Raw genomic sequence first — 26,531 nt, 5'->3', positions numbered from 1 at the left:
GAGAGAGAGAGAGAGAGGAGAGAGAGAGAGAGAGAGAGAGAGCGCTAGACAGACACACAGACAGACACACAGACACAGTGGGAGAAAGAGACAGTGAGGAGAGAGGGGGGGGGGGGGGTTGGTCGTGATAAAGAAACCACAAGAGCAGAGTGATACAGCCTGCCACGCCAGAGGCTAACTCAGAATATACATTGATTTGCTGAGGAGAGGACAAGAGGAAGAACATTTCACAACTGCTTGATTCATGCTGCGGCACAACCAGCAAGAGAAAGCGGCAGTTGGTAGATTTGTTTCTGCTGTGCGCCGTCCGTGTGACCCACACAGCGTGATGCGCAAATCAGCTTTCTTGCACCGACAGCTACGCACCCGGAGAGTGAATGAGATTTGATCTTTGCACGATCAACTCTGTTGGACTATCCTACCTCCTACCACCATGCACCACCTGCTGCAATTGCAAAGCTGCATTGCACAACACAAATGCGTTCTGCACTGACGTTGACACATCCGTCTGGGGAAGGCAGAAAACATTGACAGGAGCACATGATTTATTAAACTCGGATACTGAGCCCATAAATGTAATTAAAATAGAAGAAAACAAATGGAAACGAGTTACAAAGAGAGGTTCCGGGGTACGATTTTTCATGCCAAAGTCCGTATGGGCGCTACGGATTTTTTTTAGGCGTGCTCCATACGATTTTTCGGCAAGGAGAACCCGTGACTGGCTTTCATACGAACCATGTTTCGTATGGAGATTTTGCATCATAGAGTGCAGAAAGATTTTTCGCGTACAAATTACAAATTTTGTACGAGAAATATCGATTTTCCGCGGGAAGTTTTGATTTCGGTACAAATTTTCAAGATAAAAAGGCATAGCGAGGGGAATATGACGTGTTCGCGATCGTAACCTGGGCAATGACGACAAAGACATAAGTTCCGTACTCCGGAACATTTCACTGCTTGGAAATGACTTATAAAAATCCGTAGCGCCTCTACGGATTTTGGCACGAAAATCGTACACCGGAACCTCTCCAATAAGAAGTCAGAAAGTGCGGTAACAGGACACAAAACTGACATGTTACCGTGACATTCAACGACCTAACACCTAGCTCTCACACACCTACAGTGTGCAAACCAAGTCAACTCCGATACACAATACTGTCATGCATGAGGAATACCGTTAGATATTGGCATCCGGTTTTGTACAATTAGTTTTCGCAAATCTTCCCCCTTTCTTTATCTCTGATATTGCTGACCCACCCAAGTTGGGTGGTGTGTTGGTTTGCTGCTTCGATTGTAGTTAGACCGCATTGTCATGTTATTACCTAGTCCCGTCATGGTCCTGTAGCAGTCGGCATTCTCTGTTGCCGTGGGACTTAGCTTGTGCACATTTTCTCAGTGCTCACCTTCCCCTTATTGATCCTAGCATAACCTTGAACCTACCAAGCTGGAAGGCTGTTGGTTTGCACACTGGAGGTGTGTGACAGCTAGGTCTCAAGTCGTTGAATGTCTCAGTAACATGTCAGATTTGTGCCCTGTTATTGCACTTTCTGACTGCTTACTATCTTGTTACATTCGTGGATAATAACTTCGTAACTCGTTTCCATGTGATTTCTTCTACTTTACTGAATACATGACTCAAAATATCCCTGAATAAGTGGGTATTGTCATAGCAACATATTTTCACATGACATAATATTATAGCAAACTATGGTCTTTGGGTGGAAAGTGCTACAGTACTGTCCCGGGTCGCCAAAGAACTGGAGAGACGGGGGGGGGGGCAGCCTCCTAGCCTAGACTGTGATTATTGTCATGCTTTACGACGTATGACGGCAGTTGAGTCTCCGTGCAAACATTGGTATGCTGTGCTCAGTTAAATCCTAGCCGTACTGTTGGTGACAATCAAATACACGAGTGGTGAAAATACATCACACGAGTGTAATCAGCTGGTTCAGTTTCAGCTGAACTTGATCTTACCTTGCTACTCGGCTATCAGTTAGCATTGCACTGGTTGGTGGACAAACTCCATGATCTGTGTTGGTGATTTCCAGTACTTGAAGACTGTCAGGTAGTCCATGCTTGCCTGTGATAGCCAGCAAACAATGTGAAGTGTCAGCATAAAAAGAGTATCAACATACCCGTACATACCGTAAAGTCGCGGATAAAAGCCGGGCTTATAAGCATATAAGCTGCTTTCTGCATCAGGCTTTAATGCAAACCAGGCTTGTATGCAAACCATGCTTATATGCACCACTGATATTTTTGCCAGGCTAGTATGCCAGGCTTCTACGCGCGACACGCATAGATCTACCACTGACTATCGGTATGGCGGCAGTTTTACTATGCACCGTACACAGCGCACGCACTCTTGACCTACCCGATCCGCGCTTGCATAGAATCCAGGCTTCTACGCGCGACAGGCTTATATGTATTTTACCCGTTTGATTTTCAGGCTTCTATCCGCGATGTGCTTGTATGTAAACCCGGCTTTTATCCGCGACTTTACGGTAACTGTCACAAATCCTCATGATGGTACAAAACATATGTTGGGGGTGGGAGTGGATACAGTGATTTCTACTTTTTTTTTCCAAGAACACTTACAAAGTATACCAGCATTTTAATAATGTTCGGTTAACGTATGAATTACGTATGAGTTAAACTGTTGTTAATAGTCACGTCCGCATCTGTCGCCTGATCATGGGGTGGTAGCGTCCCACGCAAGAGGAAAGGTGGTTCTTGACCAGGGAGTTGTACGACTCCTTGTTCTTGACCTGCCCGGTACGCAAACCCGTCGAATTTATTATTTATTAATAGTCACGTACCATCACTCAGCTATTGGCTCTTTATAACGGGTCGCATGGCCCTCTTTATGTGCGTGCACGATCTTGCTCTCTTACATACTCCTTTGTATCATCGACATCACATGCCCGCATGATCTGCGTGTGCGCAGATTTCCTGTGCGAACAACAGAGTTTGCTGTCTTTTTCAGTTCCCTTGCGTGCAGACAGCTTTCAAACTCTGACCCACCCTACTCATCCCATTTCTTACTCTTACACTATAGTCCACGTGAATGTTAATCATCTCTCAAAGGAATCGTTCTGACTTCACTACATGTGCTAACAAGGCCGGTCAAGGCACCTGAAAGCAGAGTGCACAAATGTGCAGAGCAGTGTGCACATACAACTGAGGCGAACGGTTCACTCACTACATGCATGTGTGCACGCTTTGGAGGAGGGTCTAAAAACGTCCTTGTTTTGTTCACGTGTGATAAATACTGGCAAATACGGATAGCGCTTTGATCTCCCATTGAAAATAAGTACTAAAAACCCGTAAACAGCAAATGACAACTTCCGTTGCAAACAAAACCCAGTGATTTGTACAATATACATGACAGTCAGAAATTGCATGAATACTAGTATTCATATTGCAAGGAGTTGTGTGCTTGAAATGTTTTTGATTTAGTTGGTTCAAAACAAACCTTAAAGGGGTAGTTAAGCCTAAAATCAAATTTTCACCAGTTGTAGTCTTCGAGATGCTCAGGCGAATGATCTCGGTCCGAGGAAGCTGAGACGCTCCCTCCCTCCTTTATTCCCTTTCGAACTCGCTACTTCCACCGAAACTGGGTGACTGCGTCCCAGTCACTGAGATGGAGATTTGTAAAAGCGCCATTTCATTCTTATAGAAGCACGGATGACCCCGATTGGCCCATATGCTGTAGTCTTTCGGACGCTGAGTCAAGAGGTTCTGGTTGGAGAAAGCTGCGATGCAGCGTTCGGCCCGTATCTCCAATCGAACATATTGATTAAGCGGTCACGTCCTCATGCGTGCACAAGTCACCTGGTCACCGTGCCGGTATGCTACAACTTTCACACCAAGGTTCAACTCGAGTTCAACTCGAGTGACATGAACGCACCCAAGCAGGCTGTTAGCTGTACCCTGCAGGCACGGTGGCCAGGTGACTGGGGTTTGCATGAGCACATGACCGCATATTCAACCATGTTCGAGTGGGAATAAGGGCCGAACTCTGCATCGCAGCCTTCTCGGACCAAAACCAGTCGACTCAGTGTTGAAAAGACTACAACATATGAGCCAATCGCGCTCATCTGTGCTTTTATAAGGACAAAATGGCGCTTTTAGTGACATTTTGCCTCCAAATAGCCATCCAGTAGGGCGCAGTCACCCAGTTTTGGTGGAAGTGGCGAGTTCGATTGGGAGTAAAGAAGGAAGGGAGTCTCAGCTTCCTCGGACCAAGACCATTCGACTCAGCACATCGAAGACTACAACTGGTGAAAAATTGATTAACGGCTTAACTTCCCCTAAGTGGATAACCAAGTCATACTTGTTTGAAGTACGTAACCTATTAACAAACTACTGATGATGGCTCTTGGCCGATATGCTCTCAAAACAAATCATGTGAGAATACTCGGTGAATTCGTTTCACCCATAGTCATGATTCCACCCAGCTTGCTACAATCTTGACAGTACAGTAAAAGTTCCCTAATCAGAGGACTTCCGTCTACGCTCAGACGGGCAAAACAAAACTATTCCAAGTTTCGGGAAATTCCCAGTTATAGGCAGGGTCCGGTCCCAGCCTTTCCGGATAGGTTGCGATGGTGATGGCGATGGTGGTGGTGATGGTGATGGTGATGGTGGTGGTGATGGTGATGGTGATGGTGGTGATGTGTGTGTGGAGGGGGGAGGAGGGGGGGTTCTACTGTATACTAGTTTTCAAAACCAACACATAAGTGTTAGGTACCTCCTCCCGTACCTTTTCTAGCTGGCCTGCATGCACTTGCATACTCACCTTTTGTCACCTTTTGTTCCGTTGGCCTGGGTAGCTACTTGCGCGCCCATATTTGCCATAGCTACCCAGGCCCTTTATCTTGCCGTTCAGACTTGATCTCTTTCTCACTCTTCAATGTAGTCGTTTCGTTCGTCTTGGTCTCTTGTCTCGTCGTCTATAATGTCGTTCCCCCAACCTACCTGTTCCCGTTGTAATGTCTGGATAATGTGTCGTCAGTCGTCTTGTTTCGAACTCAACATTGGCGCCCGATTATTGAGCGACCCACGACCCTGAGATCATCACATGCCCAGCCGTCCTCAACCGCCATTCGTCTCGTCTATGTCAACCTCGTCTCGTCCATGTCAGTCTCGTCACAACTACGCCAACCTTGTCTCGTCTCTATCAACCTCGTCTCTCCTACGCCAACTTCGTCTCGTCTATGTCAACCTCGTGTTGCTCAAGCCATGCAGGTCAGCTACCTTTCTCTCTTTCTTTTTTTTGTATGCGCTCCTTCTTCGTCAAATTTATTTTCGTGCATTTTTTTGTAGTGTGTGTGCGCGCGGGTGTCCTTCATTAATACTAGGAGTCCGATCATGGTGAGCCACGCTCTCTTGTTTATGTCGTATATATGTCGTATATTAAAGTGTAACTAGGCTCTATTAGCCGTGCAAAATACTAGTCATCAGAATACAATTCAAGTCCCTCGTCGAACTCCAATAGTTATTTTTGTGCCATGTTTTGAAGGGGCGTTTGGGCCCGTTGTTATTGGCAATGTACACACTATAGTATGAGTAGTACAGGAACGTTGACGGTTGTAATGATCTGTAGTGCATTTTTTAGTACACACTTTTGTGAGGCCCGTGCGTTGTGTGTGTGTGTGTGTGTGTTTTTTCTCCTTCAGTCATTTTTTAAAAATCTTTTTCTCTCTCTTTTTTTTCTCTCCGCGAGGACGCGGGATTATTTTTCATGGAGGGGTGGTATGTTAGATACCTCCTCCCGTACCTTTTTTAGCTGGCCTGCATGCACTTGCGTACTCACCTTTTGTCTCCTTTTGTTCCGTTGGCCTGGGTAGCTACTTGCGTGCCCATATTTGCCATAGCTCCCCAGGCCCTTTATCTTGCCGTTCAGACTTGATCTCTTTCTCACTCTTCAATGTAGTCGTTTCGTTCGTCTTGGTCTCTTGTCTCGTCGTCTATAATAAATGTCGTTCCCCCAACCTACCTGTTCCCGTTGTAATGTCTGGATAGTAGGGACCTTTCGCACCACGCGTACGGATACGAAACGAATGCTGATTCGTCACCTGGGTTCGAGGATTCGTCAAAGTCGCCGCGGAGAGCTCGTTTTCACGAATGGAAGCCTCTTCATTCGTGGCACGCTCCGAATCCGTCAGGTACACATTTTTTTGCAAGGTACATGTACATACACATGTTTTGCCAGGTACACATTTTTTCCCTTGATTCCATGAGCCATGCACGTGTGCGCGAACACACCCGTACCCCGTACATGCCGGCCGTACGCCAAGCTACCGGCCGTATTCGTAGTTGCCATGTACATTTGCATGACGACTTGCAAAACGACTCTGTTTTTAACGAAATGATTACGAGCCGAATCAAACTTTCGTTTCGCATTCGATTCGTAGCAAATGCGAAAGGTCCCTAGTGTGTCGTCAGTCGTCTTGTTTCGAACTCAACATAAGCAACAACGACAACGACGACAACAACGGCGACAACGACGATGACGACGACGACAACAACAACAACAACAAAAACAACAACAAAAACAACAACAACAACAACGTACCTCTGCTGTCAATTTTATCTTTCCTTCTCCGTTCTTGGCTTCTGCTGTCTGCACCCACCACTGATACATGGCTGATTATCTCTGCTGTGAAAGCTGTCCGCCGTGCTCAATTTCTGATCCAGTATGCAGCCAGTGATAACATGTCTTCCAGCTTGGCATTTGGCCACCTTGCTTCCATCATCATCACTTCATTGTGGGAAAGTTGCTGGAACGGTTCTGGATACTGAGCGATGATAAACTCGTCAGGCAAGCTGGTTATCATGATGCTGCCTTTGTACCGCTGCCAGGTTAGGTTGGAGATATCGGCCGTTCCCTTCACCAACACCGTCGTTACCAGTTCATTCCTGTGAGCATGTGTACATATTATTGTACGCGTAACAGCAATCAGCAGTTTTTGATTGATCATAAAAATCATGCTCTTCATTGTCCTCACAGACGTCCAGTGCGTCATGCTACCCAGAATGCAGTTCCAGCGGTGCTCATTGATCCGTGTGTCCCACCAATCAAGATCTTCATGGCTCTACAGTCTGGTAGGTTGGATTCAGCGCTGAGAGTTCTTTTGACACTTGAAACACAGTTGCGCTTTCCAACGGCCGTAAGAGAGTCGTCAGCCACTGGCTATGCAACTCTGTTGTTGTTTTGCTGGGTTGTACGGGCGGAGCACAAAGACACAGTTGTATCTTTGCAGCAAGCCTCTACTTGCTACGTGTGTGACTGTGGCCGCCATTGCATGCCTTTTTCCATAGCTTGCACGTTCCTCAAGAGGCTTCTGCTCCTGGACAATCCTTTCTGCTTTCACTCACTGTAATAATCGCTGGCAACCCTGGCCACGTCATTGGCCACAGAGCTCGCTAGCAGTGGTCGCTCGTCCCCTGTCCGAAATTTCCAGTCCACTGTCGCATACTCTTGGACCATACAGGTACCGAACGGAACTGCACGGATACCGTAGAGAAACCAGACACGTGCGCTATTGTAACGTTAGGCAGATCAGTTAGATCAGTTAGATCAGTTGACCATCTAGTCACGCACCGCATTTCTATTTGACGTTTGAATGGATGTTCAAATAATATCCAACAGCCTCAATCCTCCAGTCTCAGGTCCGTGGTCATCAAAATCATGAGGATCAACACTTGTTTTTCTATAACTGTCTGGCTTTATTCAATCTTTGACCATTATCACTGCCATTGTAGAACCAACCGTTTACTCGATTAAATCATCATTATTTTTTAGATTATCGGATCAGTGCACTCATACCATGCATACTCTGCCAAGGAACCGAAAACGACAAAAAAATACCGGGCTCAGGTCTTTCTTCATACACGCATGCGCCATGGCAACCACGACCGGAGAGTCGGAGACCCCAGCCCATCCCCAGGCCACCTGCCCAGCATCGGCCAAAGGCAAAGCGGCCTCTGGTCCGTCTGGAGACTGCAGTACTATACTGAAGTACCGGACCGTTGACGGTCATCTCCTTCGGATCATTTTTCTAGTGCTGATAGCGAAGAGCATAAATCTATGTGAGCTTGATGCTGAACATTTCGAGCGTTATTTTCGAAAGAGTTGTTTGCCTTCATCAAGTTCGCTCTGTACCTGAGCCACAACTGCTGAACGGCTTGTAGTACGTGACAGTACGTATTATTGCTTGAGAAAAGACAACTCTTTGATCCTAAGAAGTTATGCAGTAACTCGATGTCGATCGTGATCAGTCCGCAGTGCGAGTGAACTGTGGTCACGCGGACAGGCAGGAGTGTGAACAATGGCAGACAGGGTGCGCTATAACATAGCCTTCTTACTTTCCAATCTAGATGCATCCTTGATCTTGGAACTCTTGCTGGAGAATGATGTGCTGGACGTAGATGAATATGATACTGCCTCTAGCAAGGAAAACGTGAAGTCTGATCTGACAAAGTACGTGGTGAGGCTGATGCTGAAGAAAACGGAGGAACAGGTGGATTCGTTCCTGAAGCTGATTCAACACAGCCAACCCGATGTTGCTAAACATGTCGCCAACACCATGGCAAAGCGACGCGATGCAACTGCCAATGGGGGAACTGACCGTCCGACGAAGCCAATGTCGGCAGATCATGAGTCAACACTTGGCTCGTCCTCCGGTAAGTGTTTACATACACTTGAAGTAGAAGATGATCCAGACTGTTCTACACACAAAATGCCACTTTGCTCTGTACATGTCACTCAGGTACACCATCACAACAAAGATAATCTGGCGTTATCAGGTGGGGCGTCACTCAGGCATTGTTTGCCAAGTAAGAAAATTCAGAAATAAAACGAACACAAAGGAACACACTTAGGGCGCGTTCGAATTGTCACTCTTTGACTTTTTGAATAGTTTCGTTTTTCTGAAGAGGTGGCCTTATTGGCCTCTTCAGAAAAACGAAGCTCCTCCAAACTCCTCGAAATTCCACCTCATCCGATGGGAGAGGTGGATTAGTTCCGAAGAGTTTGGAATAGATGCGTCACGTAGTACGTAGAGATGGTCGAGCTGATCGGACGTCATCATCGCCATGACAATTCCACTGAAAAACTCTAAAATGATAGAAACCGTTCTAATGGGACACTTCAACTAATCTCTTTATAAAATTTGTTTGAACAGTTGATGAAGACAATTCGAACGCGCCCTTAGCTTATCGGCTAATTTTGTTGTTGTGAACCTTGGAAGGCAAAGTCAGTTTACCAATACCTTCAGTATGTGTCTATCACTGACCAGTGCACAGTGGACAGACAGTAGGTAGGTAGGTAGGTGGGTAGGTAGGTGGGTGGGTGGGTGGGTATGTAGGTAGGTGGCAGTGTCTGCTCCAGGATTGTAGGACAGCCGGGTACACGTGTACCTGGCGCAACCATTTCAACCGGGTCCGAGCCGGGTACACATGTACCTGGCGCTGTCTCACCAGCCGACTCCCAACAGGCCAAGGCATTTTACAAGTAACCCAGGAAAACCCGGATTTGGTCTGTAATACAATCTCAGGAAGAGATACAGCTTGCCTGCATTGGTGGGATACCGTGTTACTCCACCCGAATATTCACAAGTAGTTCATAATCACACGTGTATACAGGTATACAGGTATTTTATTTATTCCACATCCCATAGCATGTAGTTTCCAATCAAAGAGGAGGGGGTGGAAGCCAACCACGGGTGAGAAACATAAAGAAAATATATTAATAGAAAGGAAAGGTGCATGCGTTCACAGTACACACTGCACTGGCACGGCAACTGGTGTATGTATCACTACGGGATCATGTTTGATTGGGAATAGGAACCGTACACTGTTCAGCAAGCCTGCTCAGACCAAGACCATACACGTTAGGGTACAGAACGCTACAGGTTCTGAGATATTATTCTGTTCACGAGCTTCTATAAATATAAAGAGTTGTTTTCTTTGGAAATATCCACACAAGTCACTATCTAAATATACGATGTAGTAGAGAGCACTCTTCCAACATTGGGGAAAGTGTATTACGGTGCTAGTTCACCTGGGAATATGAAACGAAGGTCAGTGTCTCCGGCCCGCAGACCAACAGCATTTGGCACAGTGACCAGAATACTTCACGTCGTAAACAGTTTGATTCCGGCCCTACATCCTTTTAAAGAAAGAGAGAGTTTCAAAAACCGCAATAGGTTTTCGGTGACCGGCTGATCGTTCCTAAGTGTTAGTTTATCCCAAGATCGTTTGCATTCAGATATGTGCACCTACTGGTCATTCTACTTAGGCATACCACAGACCCAAAGCACAGACATATCAGGATAACGGAGTACTCAGGTCTGGTATAGAAAGATTTGAGAAGCAAAAAGTAAAACTAAGAAAAAACTACAAAAGCCAAACCCGGGTCAAACAGACAATTTTGCTTGACCGGTAAACAAAGCCTATTAAAGCTACAGTAAAACCTGTCAAGGCGACCACTCGGATAAGGCGACCACTTGTCAAGGTGACCACTCGGATAAGGTGACCACCTGTCCCAGACGAACACTGCAGCCAGGACCAAGGAATGCTATTTCCAGTCAAATAACATTGGATACGGAGACCACCTGGTTCCAGAGACCACGTTCTCTTGAGCGGTAGACAGGTTAGACAGGTTTCACTGTACTTGTACTGGATCTCAGCTGATACAAAACACTCACCAGCTACTAGCCAAGCTGATACAAAACACTCACCAGCTACTAGCCAAGCTGATACAAAACACTCACCAGCTACTAGCCAAGCTGATACAAAACACTCACCAGCTACTAGCCAAGCTGATACAAAACACTCACCAGCTCCTAGCCAAGCTGATACAAAACACTCACCAGCTACTAGCCAAACTGATACAAAACACTCACCAGCTACTAGCCAAGCTGATACAAAACACTCACCAGCTCCTAGCCAAGCTGATACAAAACACTCACCAGCTACTAGCCAAACTGATACAAAACACTCACCAGCTACTAGCCAAGCTGATACAAAACACTCACCAGCTCCTAGCCAAGCTGGCAAACCTACACTAGCTGAAGTCCAAAGACAGCACCGGGCTGGGAAGAGGAGGGTCGAGCATGCAGCAGCAAGCAGAGAAAGAATAGAGGCCAGCAGGATCGAGCAGCACATTGGGCTGCAGAAAGTAAATACAATGAAAGAAGCCAATCAAAAAGCCAATGAGACAACTGAGACTCAGATAGTGGTGAAGAGATCTGTGGTAATGAAGAGTACAGGCAACACATTGAAGAGCACCAGCAAGAGGTTGGCTTAGCCTAGTATAAGGTCACACATTTTTACTTCTATGTTTCTCAATTTTTTGGACCATGGGGTGACGGCCATGGATGGAGGTTCCTCCTCGGATCCCCCACAACAGTCTGCACAACGGTTTGGGCTAAACAATGAGTTTAGGGTCGCTACATTCAACGTACGAGGACTCACTGCGCCATGGAAGAGGCACTCGCTCGAACGAGACCTCAAGCGGTATCGAGTTGATGTTTGTGCAGTCCAAGAAACAAAAATTTGTGAAGCAAATTGTACCGTGTTACCGCTGGGGTACCGGCTCATAACGTTCGCTCAGGACCATGGATATCAGCGAGGAGTAGGCATTGTCGTCGCTCCTCGTCTGGACCCGTTCCTGTCAAGATACTGGAGCGTTGGTGAGAGAATTGGTGTTGCGGAATTTGTTTTCCCTTGCAACAAAAATAATAGTAATAATTGTAAACCAACTCACAACACGGTACGTGTCATAAGTGCATATGGCCCTACCGCTGTTTCCTGTGAAGGGAACCCATCGCTGAGAGAGGAGTTCTACAGCGCCTTGTCGACTGTATGGAAAGATACAACGAGAAGCGGAGTTCTATGCTTCATCGCTGGAGACTTCAACAGCAAAGTTGGAATTCGTAAGAGAGCTGATGAAAGTAAATGGCTAGGCTCCTTCAGCAGAGGCGCCAGAAATGATAACGGACAACACATGTTGGAATGGTCAATTGAAAATGATGCCTTCTTGGCCAATACAGCTTTTCAACACCGCCAGAGCCACCGCACTACATGGACGGGTTGGCGGCGACCTGGGAGTGGAGAAGTTGGCCCACAACCTGTCTACAACCAGATCGATTTTGTTCTTTGCCGTACGCAACACAAGCCACTGCTGTGTAATGCACGTAGCTATGCAGGCTGCGAGACACCAACGGACCACAGAATAGTCATTGCCACACTGCAGCTTCGTGCGTTATTTCCAATCTGGCGGAAGGGAAACCAGACAACTAAGCGTAGCTTCAACACCTCGATGTTTACTCAGAACCCCCAGGTCTGTAGTCAATTCCAGGAGGAGGTAAACAAAGCACTGGCAACGCAACAAACGCAGCAAGGAACTGTTTCAGCTGAGGCACGTTTCGGAGGTGTGAGGGATGCACTGGAGTCGGCTGCAACAAAAACAGTTGGATATAAAAAGAGAGCCGAATGTAGCCGAAAAGCCCATGATCCTGGCATAGCCCTTCTATCAGCCCAACAAAAAGAACTGCGGGTAAAAATCGACTCGACAAAATGCCCAGACGGGAGGAAATCACTGAAACGCGATCGGAATCAGATATTACACCAGATACGAGATATCGCCCGGAACAACTCTGAAGCCCGCCTGGACTCCTTCGCTCAAGAAGTAGAGAAGCTGAAAAACAATGCAAGGGTCTTCCAAGCAGCCTCTTTGCTGCGGCGGCAGTCTCCCGCGCCATTGGTTGTTCATGACGCTCTTGGACGGATAATCGCCAACGATAAAGAAGCGGCAGAGAAGGTAGCTGACCACTTCAGGCAGCAGTTTCGGGATCCATCCGCAGTAAATGATATTCTGAGACCGCTGGGCTCGAAGTATCTTGAAGAAAGGATCAGCGCTGCGGAGGTTGCCCTGGCAATTAGATTACTGAAATCGCAGAGGGCAGCTGGGCCGGATGGCATCCCCGGAGACCTGATCAAGCATGCTGGTGAGAGGGTCGCACATGAGATCGCTGCCATTCTAAACCAATGTTTTGCGGATGGCAGTGGAATGGATCTTGGATGTGGAACACTAATCCCGCTCCCGAAACCAGGGAAACCCAGAGGGCCGTTAACCAGTATCAGGCCAATAATACTCTTGAACTCTATACGCAAATGCCTGTCAACAATCACACTTCGCAGGATTATGCCAAAGATTGACTCCTACCTATCTCCAACCCAGAGCGCTTCCCGTCCGGGTCGGAGTACCGCGGATATTGTCTGGTGTGGCCGGTGGCTGGCAGCCAAGGCTGAACGTTTCAAGTGGCAATGTACGGTCCTCGGAATGGATATGAGCAAGGCGTTCGACACAGTGCAGCGGGGAAGATTGGTGGAGGTAATGAAACAAATAGTTAACACAGATGAGGTACGAATGGTGGAGATGTTGTTGCACAACACAAGGCTAAGAGTGAAGATAAAGAATGCGCTCTCGGCAGAATTTCCAACATCAATAGGCATCCCACAAGGAGATAGTTTGTCGCCGGTGCTATTCACCTGTTATCTCGAAGCGACAATGCGTTGCCTGCGTCCCAGGATATCGCCAAGACCTGCCATACTGAATATTGGAGGGACAGCCTACACGACTGTCGATATGTCCATACCTTGCGAAACAGCATACATGGACGACGTTAACCTGTACTCCACGGACCGTCAACATCTAGCGTGCGCACTAACAGAGGCAGAGGTAGTGTTCAAAGAGTGGAACCTCAACATCAACCCTACCAAGACCGAGTGGACCCATCTATACCAAGAAGAGGATGTTGCAAGAAGAGGTGAGGAACGATGGAGGTCCACCCGGTTGCTTGGTTCACTGTACGGAGTCACAGAAGACCTCAAGCGCCGGCGCCAGCAAGCCGCAGCTGCCTTCAACACACTTGTCAACCTGTGGATGCGGAGACAAGTTATCTCTGAAGCAACCCGCCTGAGGTTGTTTGATGCATTTGTGCTATCTATTTTGACCTACAACTGCGGCGTGTGGGTGCTTTCATCCCGGGATGCTACAGCAATGGATGCGTTCCACAGAAAGCAGCTCCGCCGTCTATTAGGGATATCTTACCCGGAAATTATCTCCAACACAGACCTATATGCCCGCTGCAATGCCGAGCCAATATCCGTACTAAGCAGAAGAGCACGGTGGAAACTGTTTGGTCATATTCTACGCCTCCCTGAAGCAACTCCAGCGCAGGTGAGCATGACAGCGTATTTCCAGCGACAGAATCGGGGCTGGCTCGGACGCCCGCGCATCACCCTACCAGTGGTGATAGACAACGAATTAGCTAAGGCAACGTCCATGCGTCTCCGGAGTCTGAAGGACCTGGAGACACTGCGTTTGGTGGCTCGGAACAGGCAATCATTCAACGATATAATCGCACAGGTCACATTGTAGAGTGCAGATCACCTAGTGCTTTCAACAATAATAACGTACTTCCACATTATGGGAATTTGGTATAACCCCACACCCGTCATTGTTGAATATTCGATAATAGCGTGGATTTCCCCAACATTAATTATGTTTTCATTTTTTGTTATCCTCTCCCATGCCGTTGTACATAAGCGGCTTGCCGCGGATATGTCAATACTACCAATACTACGTTTCTCATCACCCGTGCGCACACGATTCAGGAGTCTGGAAGAAAAAAAAGACTGTGCTGCCCGGTGGGGACCAGCACATGCACATATGCACCCTGGCCTGGCCTGCACGACACATAATGCGAGGTCAAAAGGTCGCTGCATACAGTTTTTGTTGTGCAATCTAGCTGCACGTGCACAGCAGCTCCTAACATGTACTAGTTGGGGTCATTATTTTTTCCCACCTCTGGCCACACCGTTCTTTTTCTATGTTTCGCGTCACCTTATTCGATGAAATCTATGAGGGAGGGCGAAAAAAATAAAAATGCCATCCAAAAAAAACAGAGTACGTGCATTGCATTTGTGTACAGTGGAGCTAAAAAAAGGCCCGGCACTGTTCATAATATATATTCATTCACACATGCACACATACATACATGAGTGTAATTTCAATACAATGAATGTAGCAAAGTAAGTTCATTGCGCAATGCAATCTCTACTGATTGGTAATAACTGGTCAAACTCTGTCAGCATTATCAGCATGCTTGTGGTCCAAACACAGGCGGCATGATGATTGCGTGACTTGCGGTCCAGCTTACACACACAGCTACGTGTACATGCATGTGAGCTGAGTACAATCGTGCGACAAATAGAACAAAATTAATGATGCCAACATAATAGTTACGATGCAACAATCATGTACCTTTTTTTTTTTTTTTTTTTGGAACTCCGACTGTGAAATACATGCGCGCGCAGGGGACGCGAAACATAGATAAAAAAAAACGGTGTGGCCTCTCGCATACGATTTTCGACTTTCGGGTGACGAGAAACAGCAATAAAAGCGTGTGGCCAAATGTTCAAAAGGAAAGTAAAGAGAAGTGCACCAATGTTGTGGAGATCGATGAGAAAGTTTGCTAGTGGCATGTGACAGTTTGGCTATACATCATGTGATAGTGAATGTGCAGAGAGTACAAAAATAATGAGAGGTACATATAATATATATACAGGGTCACGACAGATTTCTACTCGTACAGACTCTACATTCACTGTAGTTCTGTTCTCTACTTGTTATCTTGGTAGATGCTACCATGACAACGGCTGGACAACAGACAACGCAACCATCAGTCAACACAGAGGGAGGTAGTGAGACTGATCAACAACTGTCCTCCAGCAGACATACAGCAACAGACAAACAAGCAACATCAGCTTTAGCAACAACCAGTGCAACTAGTATGGGTACAACAAGGAGTACTAGACTAACTACAGCTCAGGTTTCAAAAACATCATCACATTCAAGCAACTCATCTCTACCAGACCTGGACGAACACTTCACTGGCAGGGATGACATTGTTACAGAGATCAGTCACAACATTCTCACAACAAAGTCCAAGTCATCATCTACACGAGTGCAGAGTCTTGCGGCACCAGCTGGTTTTGGTAAGACGTCCGTAGCCATTGCTGTGGGACATGTATGTCGCAATGCTGGTTGTCGTGTGGAGTTCTTTGACTTACGCGGTGTAGCTGGTGTTGACGCTGTCCAGGCAATGATTCAAAACCGACTCGAAACAAACCCGGCTTCATCTGAAACTACTGGCAAAGCAACGAAATCAACTGATGGCATGGATGATCATGGTAGCAAACACCACATGCTAGTTATTCTGGACAATGCCGAGGATGCTATCCAGGCCAATGCGGATAAGGATTTCCAACTACAAGATGTCATCCAGCGACTACTGCGCCAGCAACACAACGCCCATGTCCTACTGACAAGTCGTGTTTACTTTGACCTACACGCTGCCCAGTTTAAACTACAACAACACCGTCTTGATGGTCTGACAAAGGTTTGTGCTGTTGGTCTTCTCCATGGTCTATGTGTTGAAGGTAGTGTGAGCATTGAAGATGCACAGAGGTTAGTGGATCATTGTGGAAATGTTCCACTTGCTGTACGCATTACAGCTGGTCTTCTACAAGGTGGTCGATTAACTCCAACCATGTTGCTGGCGGTGTTCAAGAAGATTGGTCTTGATGTCTTCAACGACGATGTTCTGAAACCGAATCATCGAATCCTGAAGCTGTTGACAATAGCATACAACACATTACAGCAGGATGACAAGGACTCATTCCATGCTCTAGCTCAACTACGCTCCTCGTTCTCATCTGATTGCGCTTGTGTGATGGTGGGTTTGCCTGCAACTGATGCCAATGTGGTTCATCTTGTACGTTTTGATCCTCTGATCAAGATTTGTTTCCTGGATTACAATTCGTATTTGGATCGCTACTCTTTGCAACCATTCATCGCCGAATTTGGTCGTTACCAATGCCCAGAAAATAAGCAATCCATGTACCAACGGCGAATGTGCAAGCATTTCCTAGGCTTTGTGAAGGAAGTTGATGACTGTAGAGGTTGTGGTGCAGACAAAGCAATGTATTGGAGTTACCAACTGCTGCAGGAACGCGTGAACATCGAGAATGCGTTGTCAGTTGTTGATCTATTGCCCGATGATGAACTTCTTCCTTTCGCTAGATTAGCAACATGCCATGGTTTGTGTGTGGCTTTGTTAGGGACATTGACAGTTGTTGCAGCGTTTTTTGAAAGGGTTCAAACATTGGACAAGGCACCGCTATCCGTTCAAGTTGGCAGCCTTTGTACCTCGGTCCTGTGTAGGACGGCCAGTGCAGGCGAAGCAGCAGGTTCGGACAGCAATTTTGACGATTTGGATCTCAAAGCTCAAAAGCTTCTGGAGAAATGTAAACAGGAACCAACAGGAGAGCAGTCACAGCTGCTGCTGACATTGATTCAACTTTCTCTGGAGTCATGCAGGACATCCATCTGTCTGGTTGTGAACTGCATTGAAGGAAAATCTGAGCTCAGCCATGAAGCACTATCCAGTCTGCAGGTGGTGTACCAGCGTGTTACAACAACACTGGGAATTGGTCTTGCAACAGGTGTCAATGAATGTGCCCTGAAACTCATTCAACTGTATTGTTCCACTCTGCTAAACAAGGATATACCCAATGTACAGGTGGTAGAAGACCTTGCTAAGAGAGTGATGTCATCACACTTCCTATCACAAGATGGTGCAGTCAAGTCATGTGCTTTAATGTACGACTTTCTGCTGCAATGCATTGCTGTGATCCTGGGCAAGGTTATATCAAGTTCCTGTAGCAGTGAGTGGATTATTTCACCATCATTGATTACAACACTGGGTATACCACGGTGCAAGTGGAAACATGTACCAACTGCTATCAGCCGCTCGGTCAATTTCCATGACGACTTTACCACTGTGTCTGCTTTTCGGTTACAACGGTACCTGTACTCCATGGATAATGACACCGTAGCCACACTACTGGCCATGCACTTGGGTGGTATGTACACCATCCAGTACATACCCTTGGTAGTTAATGGAAGGGCACACACAACTCCGTTGGGTCTCACTCTACCAGCACAGCATCCCTACAACATTGTGAAGGACTATGTCAGGAGATGGTGTAATGGCTCAAATCCAGCAGATCACACAACAGCACTGATTAACAACTGTAGCCAGAACAAGGTACCTGATGTGGAAGTGATGCAGTCTTGTATACTGACGGCTAGAACACTGCTCAGGATTGAGGTAAGATGACAGTGCAGCGTTATGCTTACCCTAGTTTTCATCCACACTCCACACTCCATTCTGAAAGAACCCAGTGTACTGCAACCCAGTGTACTCAGTAATGATCTACGGTATAGTGTCTGTCTCACTGAACCTCATTACTTGCTGAACACACAGGAGAATGTGAAAACTTCTAAGACATAGTAACTATGGATATGGAACGCGTTGCATTTGTCTATATCAGCCTGGTTAGTAATTATTGTGCGATGTGTTGTCTGTTTCGATGGTACGGGCTTCAGTCACGTTCTCTTTACACTGTTCTTTGTTGTGTGCTTTGCTGTAGAATACAGTCTTAGCACCTGTCGATAGTTCTAAACTCTTCCCAGCATTGAAGTCATTGGTTAATGATCTCAGTGCTTACTTTCCAAGCAACTGTGCAACTGGTCTCTCAGTGTCTGGAATTGTGTACTTACCACCAATGGCTGTGGACATTCCTGTGCTATGCATCTCTGCCGTTGCTGCCCTACACCGTCAATCCAAGAGGGGCCGTGTGAGCATTGATCACCACATTGCACTACTGGAATGGTGTAAATGTGCAGTAGCATGTTTCGTCTGCTATGACCTGGACAACATCGAGGCATGTCCTCGTTGTGGTATGGCTTACCTGTGTGGCAAACATCGTCAAACTGATGAACACCTAAGTGAACACAACCAACACTGTGCTATGCTGGCAGTACTCAGACATCGCAGACTACAGTAAGTTAGAGTGTTATCATCGACTCATGTGACAGACTGTGAGTGCTGTGTGATGAACTGGTGTGTACTTAGTGCCTTGTTATCATCAGAAAATTGAGTCAGTGTAAACGTGTGTGTGGGTGGGGGGGGAGACGTGTGTGTGTGTGTGCGCGCATGTGTGCGTGTGTGCGTGCGTGCGTGTGTGTGTGTGTGTGTGTGTGTGTGTGTGTCGCTGTTGTCTCCCGCTTCTGGGAGCGACGTGGCCATTTTGTGGCAGTTGTACATAGTAGTAGTAGTGTGTGTGTGTGTGTGTGTGTGTGTGTGTGTGTGTGTGTGTGTGTGCGTGCGTGCGTGCGTGTGTGTTGGGGGGAGGCTGGTGTGTGTGTGGGGGGGGGGGATGTCGTGGATGGGGGGGGGGGGGTGCGGGGAGGGGGGTGCGGGGAGGGGGCAGTTAGAGGGGGGGGGGGGTGAATCAAACCTCTGATCAGCCGTAATATCATCTTACCGTAATTTCGAACCGCGTTCATATTATGTGTGGGTGTGTGTGAGTGAGTGTCCAATTTCACTTCAAGGTACCAGTGCATCTAGTGTCTTCTTCTATCACAGCAGCGTGCCGTCTATATTGGTTACCCCAGCAAGTGTAGGGTGTGCATAGGTAACTGTCTTGACCGTTTTATGCCGATGTACTCCGTGTGGTGTAGACCAGGTGTGCATTGGTGGTCGATTCACATGGCTTTGCCAGTTGTGTGGATTAGACAGTTATCTGGCGCAAGTCTTGATCTGTCTCATTCAGATCTTGTTCGCTATCGTTGCTATAAGAGAAAATCTGTGGGTGCACATCCAGTGCATTTGCAGATTTGCGTGCTTCTCTTGCGACGGGTGTATACATGGATACATGGAGTGAGTGTGTGCATGTGTGTTTGTGTGTGTGTGTGTGTGTGTGTGTACCTACCACCTTTGTTGGTTTCAGGTTCATATACTTTCTATTTGAAGTATACATACCTGTTAACCATGGACTACTTCTGGCTAGATTAACTCTTGTGTAATCATGGTGCTAGTGAAGCTTGGTTCAGATTCAATCTGATTTAACCACCCACACTAGTAGCAAGTATTACCTTCACTGGGGGCAGGGGTAACTGCAGTTGGATCCCAGGACGGATACCCTGATGCCGTCAATCCTTTTTCTGCACCTTGTCCTCACCAACTTACTGAGGTGTGGTGAGCCCATAAGTGGGATCATTTTCAAGTCCACCCAGAGTTTGGGGGATTTCAGGGGGTGTCGGCCGTTGGGCGGTTCAATAGCCAATTGAGTCATCCAAGATTCCTTTTGAGTCTCTCTCCGCTCTCCCGGGGAGACCCACGTGACCAGTTTTGGCAGTGAGCAACAAGTACAAGTATGTGTGTGTGTGTGTGTGTGTGTGTGTGTGAGCTGCTGTTTGGCTCCCTCTTGCTGGCCCGTCCTGCCTGTGGCCCTCGGGAGAGGTGTCGTGGCGGCGTGGGAGCGGATGTTCGATACCTCAACCTGGGCGATGAGGCATGGTTTGACCTGGCACAGGAGCGCAGTGAATGGGAAGGGGCGTACTCTATCGTTACTTCATCCGGACCACGCCCACTACCACGAACACCATGCATGGTTTGTGGCCGGTCACGGTCAAAGAGTGGTATGGACCGACACATGGGCAAAGAGGAGCGCAGCAAGCCGATCGCCGCTGAGATCAGATTGGGAGCAGGACATGCCCGGCGTGTAAGAGATGGTTCAGGAGCGCCAGACGCCTCGCTGTCCATAAGTGTTGACCCGACGACGATCGCTCTGCGTGCGCAGTGGCAGGCCATTCATTTTCTGCGCCCAACTCGGTTTCGGCAGTACCGGTACCGGCAAAGACTCACCTATCACTACCCTGCTACCAGGCTCATTGCAGCGCATGTGGCAGGTGCTGCCGATCAAAGAGGGGTTTCCAACTCCACAGCTGCGCAAAGTATAACAGTACTCCCGTTGGCCGCTAGCCTGCAGAGCGTGCTGCGTACCGTATTCAACCAACCTACCCCATGCCAGTCGCCCCCTCGTAAGAGGGGACATGTGACCGTCTTACGGCAATGTTCAGGACAGGACAGGTGTGTGTGCGTGTGTGTGAGTGTGTGTGTGTGTGTGTGTGTGTGTGTGCACGTGTGTATGGGGTGGGGGGGGGGGGGCTGGACTTGTACTAGTAGTGCTTTCAGTATTACGAGTGAACTACCGCAGAGTCCATGGCAGGACCAACAGTAGAGGGAGGGGGGGGGGGGGGGGTACTCGCACAAGACCTTTGATTTTCTGTAGGATCCCACACAGTATATTCCTACTGTTGTGACAATGCCCTGACAGGACAGGTGTGGGTCTGCCAGTGAGTTGATGTGTTGGAGCACACGTGTGCGCACACACGCTGTTGTGTGTGTGTGTGTGTGTGTGTGTGTGTGTGTGTGTGTGTGTGTATGGGCACTTGTGTTGGTGATATCTTTTGTGGAGCGAATGCGCACTTGCTCACCTCCCAGCCTATCTCCCTGGCCAGTTAGAGAGCTGGTCGTATTCACTCAACATACCCTGCTGCCACTCAGATTGGTCTTGCACAGTGACAACCTGTGACTAGTCAACCGTGTTGATTTGTCACAGGTCAACCCTAATTGCATTGTGCTATCATTACTGCTGGTACACGCTGAGCATGACGGCCGAGCAATTAACCAGTTCAGCAGCAAGCTTGCAGTCACCAGTGCTCCCAGTATCACCGATGGTTTCGGGGTGTGTGCGGGTGGCATTGCAGTTCATCACTGTACCCAGTCCAGTTCTGTCTCTAATGATGTTGATGCCGGGAGCTCCGTACCTGTATGTTCATGTATCCGGAAACCATGCTGTACAGCGGCATACTATGCCATTTTGAACTTTGCTGCAAATCGATCCAGGGCTTTTTTTCTCCACAACCGTGTGACCGGTCCACCAAGCGCCCAACTGCCGATGAAAGAGACACGTTCCAACTACAATGCCGAAATTGCCAGAAGTGACTTAAAAGGCGAAGCCACTTATCCCGTCACAAACACCCACGCCTCTTCTCGTCTTTGTCTCGCGCAATCAGAAACTCGTGAACTGCATGGTGGTGTATACCAGGATTAGCGACCCGGAGTGTGTGTGTGTGTGTGTGCCAGCTAGTTCGGTTGGTGGGTACACTTATGCCAGATAGTGTTGGGCCTGTTGCTAACGGGCTCGGCTGCTTGAAGGTGTATTGTTGTATCTACCACCTTTGTTGGTCTCAGGGTTCATATACTTTCTATTTGAAGTATACATACCTGTTAACCATGGACTGCTTCTGGCTAGATTAACTCTTGTGTAATCAATGGTGCTAGTGAAGCTTATATCAGATCCACTCTGATTTAGCCACCCACACTAGTACCAAGTATTACCTTCACTGGGGGCAGGGGTACCTGCAGTTGGATCCCGGGACGGATACCCTGATGCCGTCAATCCTTTTTCTGCACCTTGTCCTCACCCACTTACTGAGGTGTGGTGAGCCCATAAGTGGGATCATTTCAAGTCCACCCTAGTTTGGGGATTTCAGGGGGTGTCGGCCGCTGGGTGGTTCAATGGCCAATTGAGTCATCTTTCCAAGATTCCTTTTGAGTCTCTCTCCCCTCTCCCGGGGAGACCCACGTGACCAGTTTTGGCAGTGAGCAAGTACAAGTGTGTGTGTGTGTGTGTGTGTGTGTGTGTGTGGGTGCGCGTGTGTGTGTGTGTGCGTGGTGTGCGTGTGTGCCTGCTTCTTTGCATACTGTCGAGATTTTAGGTTGTGTGTATGTGTGTGGGACAAGAAAGAGGGGGGAGGGGGTGGAGCATAAGTGGGAACAAATATAAAATTTGTAATATGGAATCGCATAACTTGTGCCCACAATTATTTCTATCTCGCAAATTGTTTTCCTTGGCTCAGCATATGCGTACCAAATATAAAAATAGTGGAATATATCGGGAAAATTCCCTTGGTATTTTTGGTATTGATTTATTTGAATTCGGTATCTCAACAGTACAATGTACAACTTGGGAAGATCCAAATGACATAAGAGAGGTTTTGCATTCCGAATTTCGGAATGATTTTCGACTGTGCTTTTCCGAAAAAAGCGCGTTCCGAAAAACGGTATTTTCAGTGTTTTGCATTCCGAAAATCTGATTCGACTTCGTTTCCAAGGGTTGCCATGAAAACAAAATGGAGAGCGTCGAAGGGGTTGAGCAGGATCAAATCCATGTGTGCAGGTCAAACTGAATTATTTGGGTGCGGTTCGAAGACGAGGACGGACTGATGGTGGACCAAGTGATCCAACAGCTGAAGACGAGGTTGGCGAACTACTGTCTTGTACTGTCAGTAGGCTTCATGGCAAAGGAAGATAGAGTGTGATGGAGTGTGAGAAGATTAGTCAACATGGCGAGATCAGCGAGAGCAGCAAAACCAGCAAAAATCAAAACTACATACAAGTACGTGGAAAAAATTTCAAATAATCGAGATCAGCAGAAAGCAAAAATACAAACATGAAAAATACACTTTTTTTGTATTCAAATATGCACTCCCAAACATGAAAGAGCCGAAAATCCATTTTCGGAAAACCATGCACTTTCGCCACCACACTTCCGAAAGTTCGACTACTTTTGTAACGTACGTGTCGAAGGCCACGCAGGACGAATCCAGAAGTTGACAACAAATTTCTATCCCACCGCTGCCACCAATGTAACGTGCGTGGTCTAAGGCTAGGAGGCTACTACCCACAGTCAGTCAACCAACGTATCTGAACTTACTCCGGCACGGCCTGGAGGTTATCTTATATCAAAGTGAAAGTGAACTTGCTCTCTCTCAACCACGACTCTCTCCTCTCTCTGATCTCTCTCCTATGAGATGCAAAACTAGAGAACTAATACTTATACAGAATCTAACAAGGCTGTTGGCAAGGAGGCCAGCTAGGAAGCTTCAGCTGGGGTCTATTGCGGGAAACAAGCAGCAGGCAGCAAAACAGCTAAAGAATGTATGCGATAGTCTAGCAAGCAACCTGGAAATGCCATTGATTACTCGCAGCACGCTTAAGTGCTACAAAGGAAGCATTGGAGCATGAGACTGATATCACAGTGAAGATAAGTCCATACAACTGCACAAGGACCTCTTGCAAATGAAGCATAGCGGCACAAGTATTGTATTTTGGAAACAATGAAGACTACTGATAATTAGTGTTGGTCTAGCTACTCTCCAGTGTGTAGTGGCGCCATGCAAGGATCATGGAAGAACAATCGTAAATGTAGGAAGTACTGTATGCTTCTAAACAATAAGAGTCATGCAAATTACATGTACTACTAGTCATGTGTACTGTAAAGCAGGGATACTACACTTTTTCGACTGCTGCCGCCACATTCCGAAAATAATTCCGAAATTCGGAATGCAAAACCTCTCTATAGATACAATCATAAACGTAAAACCCTTGCAGGAAATGTCGTCGCAAGTTCTGTAGTATGTGTGTAACGTATCCTGTTATACGGTCACCTGTTTGACAGCTTTATGATATCCAGAATGTGTACATTAGTTGCCTGCAGATACCAGGCATGATGTCATTATGAGTCATGATTATTATAACAATGACTTAGCACCAACTCATGCAATCCATACGACCAAGAGTACATAACCCCCCAGAGTGCGCAAGTTCACTTAGATCTGGGACGGCGAAATCCATGTTCCACGTCATAATAATGACATCATGAGTAGGGGAAGTGTGGACGTGGTACACCGCGTCGATGGAATGAGGCAAGTCCGACCCAAAAAAATATGTACATCACGGATTACGACGTCTCACAACCCCATCCCAGTTGCGCACTCTGGGGGTTATGTACTCTTGATACGACCAATTCTACGCCCAGGGCTTCAAGTAAATGGGTGTGTCTGCCTGCGTGTGTGTGTTTTGGTATGTGTGCGTGTTTGGGTGCATGTGTGTGTGTGTGTGTGTGTGTGTGTGTGTGTGTGTGTGTGTGTGTGTGTGTGTGTGTATGTGCACTCTCGCCGTGGTACATTCTACAGGGCTAGCTGAGCTTCTGAGGATCTCTACTGGATAGTGTTTAGCAGTTGAGATTGGTGAAAGTGACCAGCACTGGACAGGGATCATTTCAAGCAGCTACTGCAGTAAGAGATACTCCAACAGCACACTACCTGTCATTGATCACAGCACTGTGGCATCACTTGTATAGACATGATGTATACAGATTGTCTATGACACACACTGTTGTGTTACTATGTAGATATAATGATCAACTGAACTACATGTACTGTCTAGTCCAGTCTACTACAGTATCAGTTTTACTGAATGTGTTCATGTCTACTCTCACCTACTGTTTTTACACTAGTCACTGTACAGAATAGTTACCGCTATGTCAGTTAAACCTGGAAAACTATACTCTACAAATGTTTACACTGGAATGTATATTGCCATAGCAGTGTCAGCCATACCCTGTACATACTAGTTCATGCTATTACCCTTGAATCACTGACACACATTTTAAAGGTTTTCATCAAAAGTCACAGCGGCACCGCTAGTAGTCCGCTACCATTTGTGTGACAAGGTAGAAATGCTAACTCATGACCAGTTGCCGCAAGCCAAGTCAAAACCTATTGTTTATGGCACATAATTGTGAATGAACTAAAGACACTTTCCTTCAGCAATCAGAATTGAATCTTCTAAATTGGTACACAGTTGACCTAACTGCTTCACGGCCTACGGTTGCCATGAACAATGTGACCGCACAGTAGGGTCATGTTTATTTTTTTGCCCAATTTTCACAGAAATCAAGATTTTAATTTATCTGTTCTCAGGTTGCATTTTGATATCACATTGTGATTCGCAAATTAATATGTGTCTGATAGTTTCAGAGGTAGATCTACTTGCTGCGAAAATGCAACAACAATGCGGACACCGAGCGTGGAGTTGTAAATAATTGAACCCCACCTGGAATGCGCAATCCCAGCAGTGTTGTTCCGTACTGACTGGATCATCAAAATCCAAACGGGTACCCTTTTACTAACGGTACCTGAGATTAACGGGCGGGTACCCGGGTACCCGGTACACCCCTTTGACCCCTACCGCACAGTCTAGTGTATCCCTTGCTAGCATGGCTTCTTGATTTTTAGCACACACCAGCCACATCATCTGTTACAAGTACATTCCTAATATCCTACCGCAGCCGTAGGGCACATGTTTTGAATTGATTTGTTCCATCAAGTGGCAAGCACAATATATCGGTAGAGCAGGTCTGATATCAGTGATTGGCAATGTGATACACCACAGCAAAGGGGGGGATGCGATACTCAACAGCACCATGGTATTATGATACCCACAGCACAACGGTGGTAATGCGACACTCACCACTGACATAAGCATTGCATTGCATGAGTAGTGTCATACTCGATCCAACACTTTGGCCGTTGCCTGGCAACAACATTTTCTAGCTGATCTCGTAACGATGCATGTACATAAGGAGGCCCGGTGTTTGACAGCACTTTGTTATAGTAACCTTGGAAACGTACA

At 47.0% G+C, this 26,531-nt stretch overlaps 1 protein-coding gene and 1 long non-coding RNA gene across 2 annotated transcripts; one reads left to right on the top strand and one right to left on the bottom strand.

Moving 5' to 3' along the window:
* Positions 1-23: 23 nt before the first annotated feature.
* LOC135806858 (uncharacterized) lies at positions 24-7,753 on the bottom strand. The gene is made up of 3 exons (XR_010551314.1): positions 6,581-7,753; positions 1,975-2,080; positions 24-508 (listed from the first exon to the last, which is right to left on the bottom strand). It is a non-coding gene; the product is annotated as an uncharacterized LOC135806858 (long non-coding RNA).
* A 296-nt stretch (positions 7,754-8,049) lies between these two features.
* On the top strand, positions 8,050-18,990 carry LOC135813067 (uncharacterized). The gene is made up of 3 exons (XM_065326307.1): positions 8,050-8,691; positions 15,718-18,251; positions 18,574-18,990. Exons 1-3 carry the CDS (start codon positions 8,337-8,339, stop codon positions 18,988-18,990), a joined length of 3,306 nt encoding a protein of 1,101 aa, XP_065182379.1. The 5' UTR covers positions 8,050-8,336.
* The last annotated feature ends 7,541 nt before the right edge of the window (positions 18,991-26,531 follow it).

The sequence above is a fragment of the Sycon ciliatum genome, chromosome 1 (assembly GCF_964019385.1).
Source record: "Sycon ciliatum chromosome 1, ocSycCili1.1, whole genome shotgun sequence".
NCBI classification, from domain to species: Eukaryota; Metazoa; Porifera; class Calcarea; order Leucosolenida; family Sycettidae; genus Sycon; species Sycon ciliatum.
This window is presented reverse-complemented; position numbering and strand designations above follow the sequence as displayed.

What these genes read in the sequence shown, in the direction of transcription:
- LOC135813067 (XM_065326307.1), top strand. Translation starts at nt 8,337, where the DNA reads ATGGCAGACAGGGTGCGCTATAACATAGCCTTCTTACTTTCCAATCTA. An exon ending in AACACTTGGCTCGTCCTCCG is followed by an intron (nt 8,692 to 15,717) that starts GTAAGTGTTTAC and finishes TTATCTTGGTAG; the next exon opens with ATGCTACCATGACAACGGCT. An exon ending in GAACACTGCTCAGGATTGAG is followed by an intron (nt 18,252 to 18,573) that starts GTAAGATGACAG and finishes GCTTTGCTGTAG; the next exon opens with AATACAGTCTTAGCACCTGT.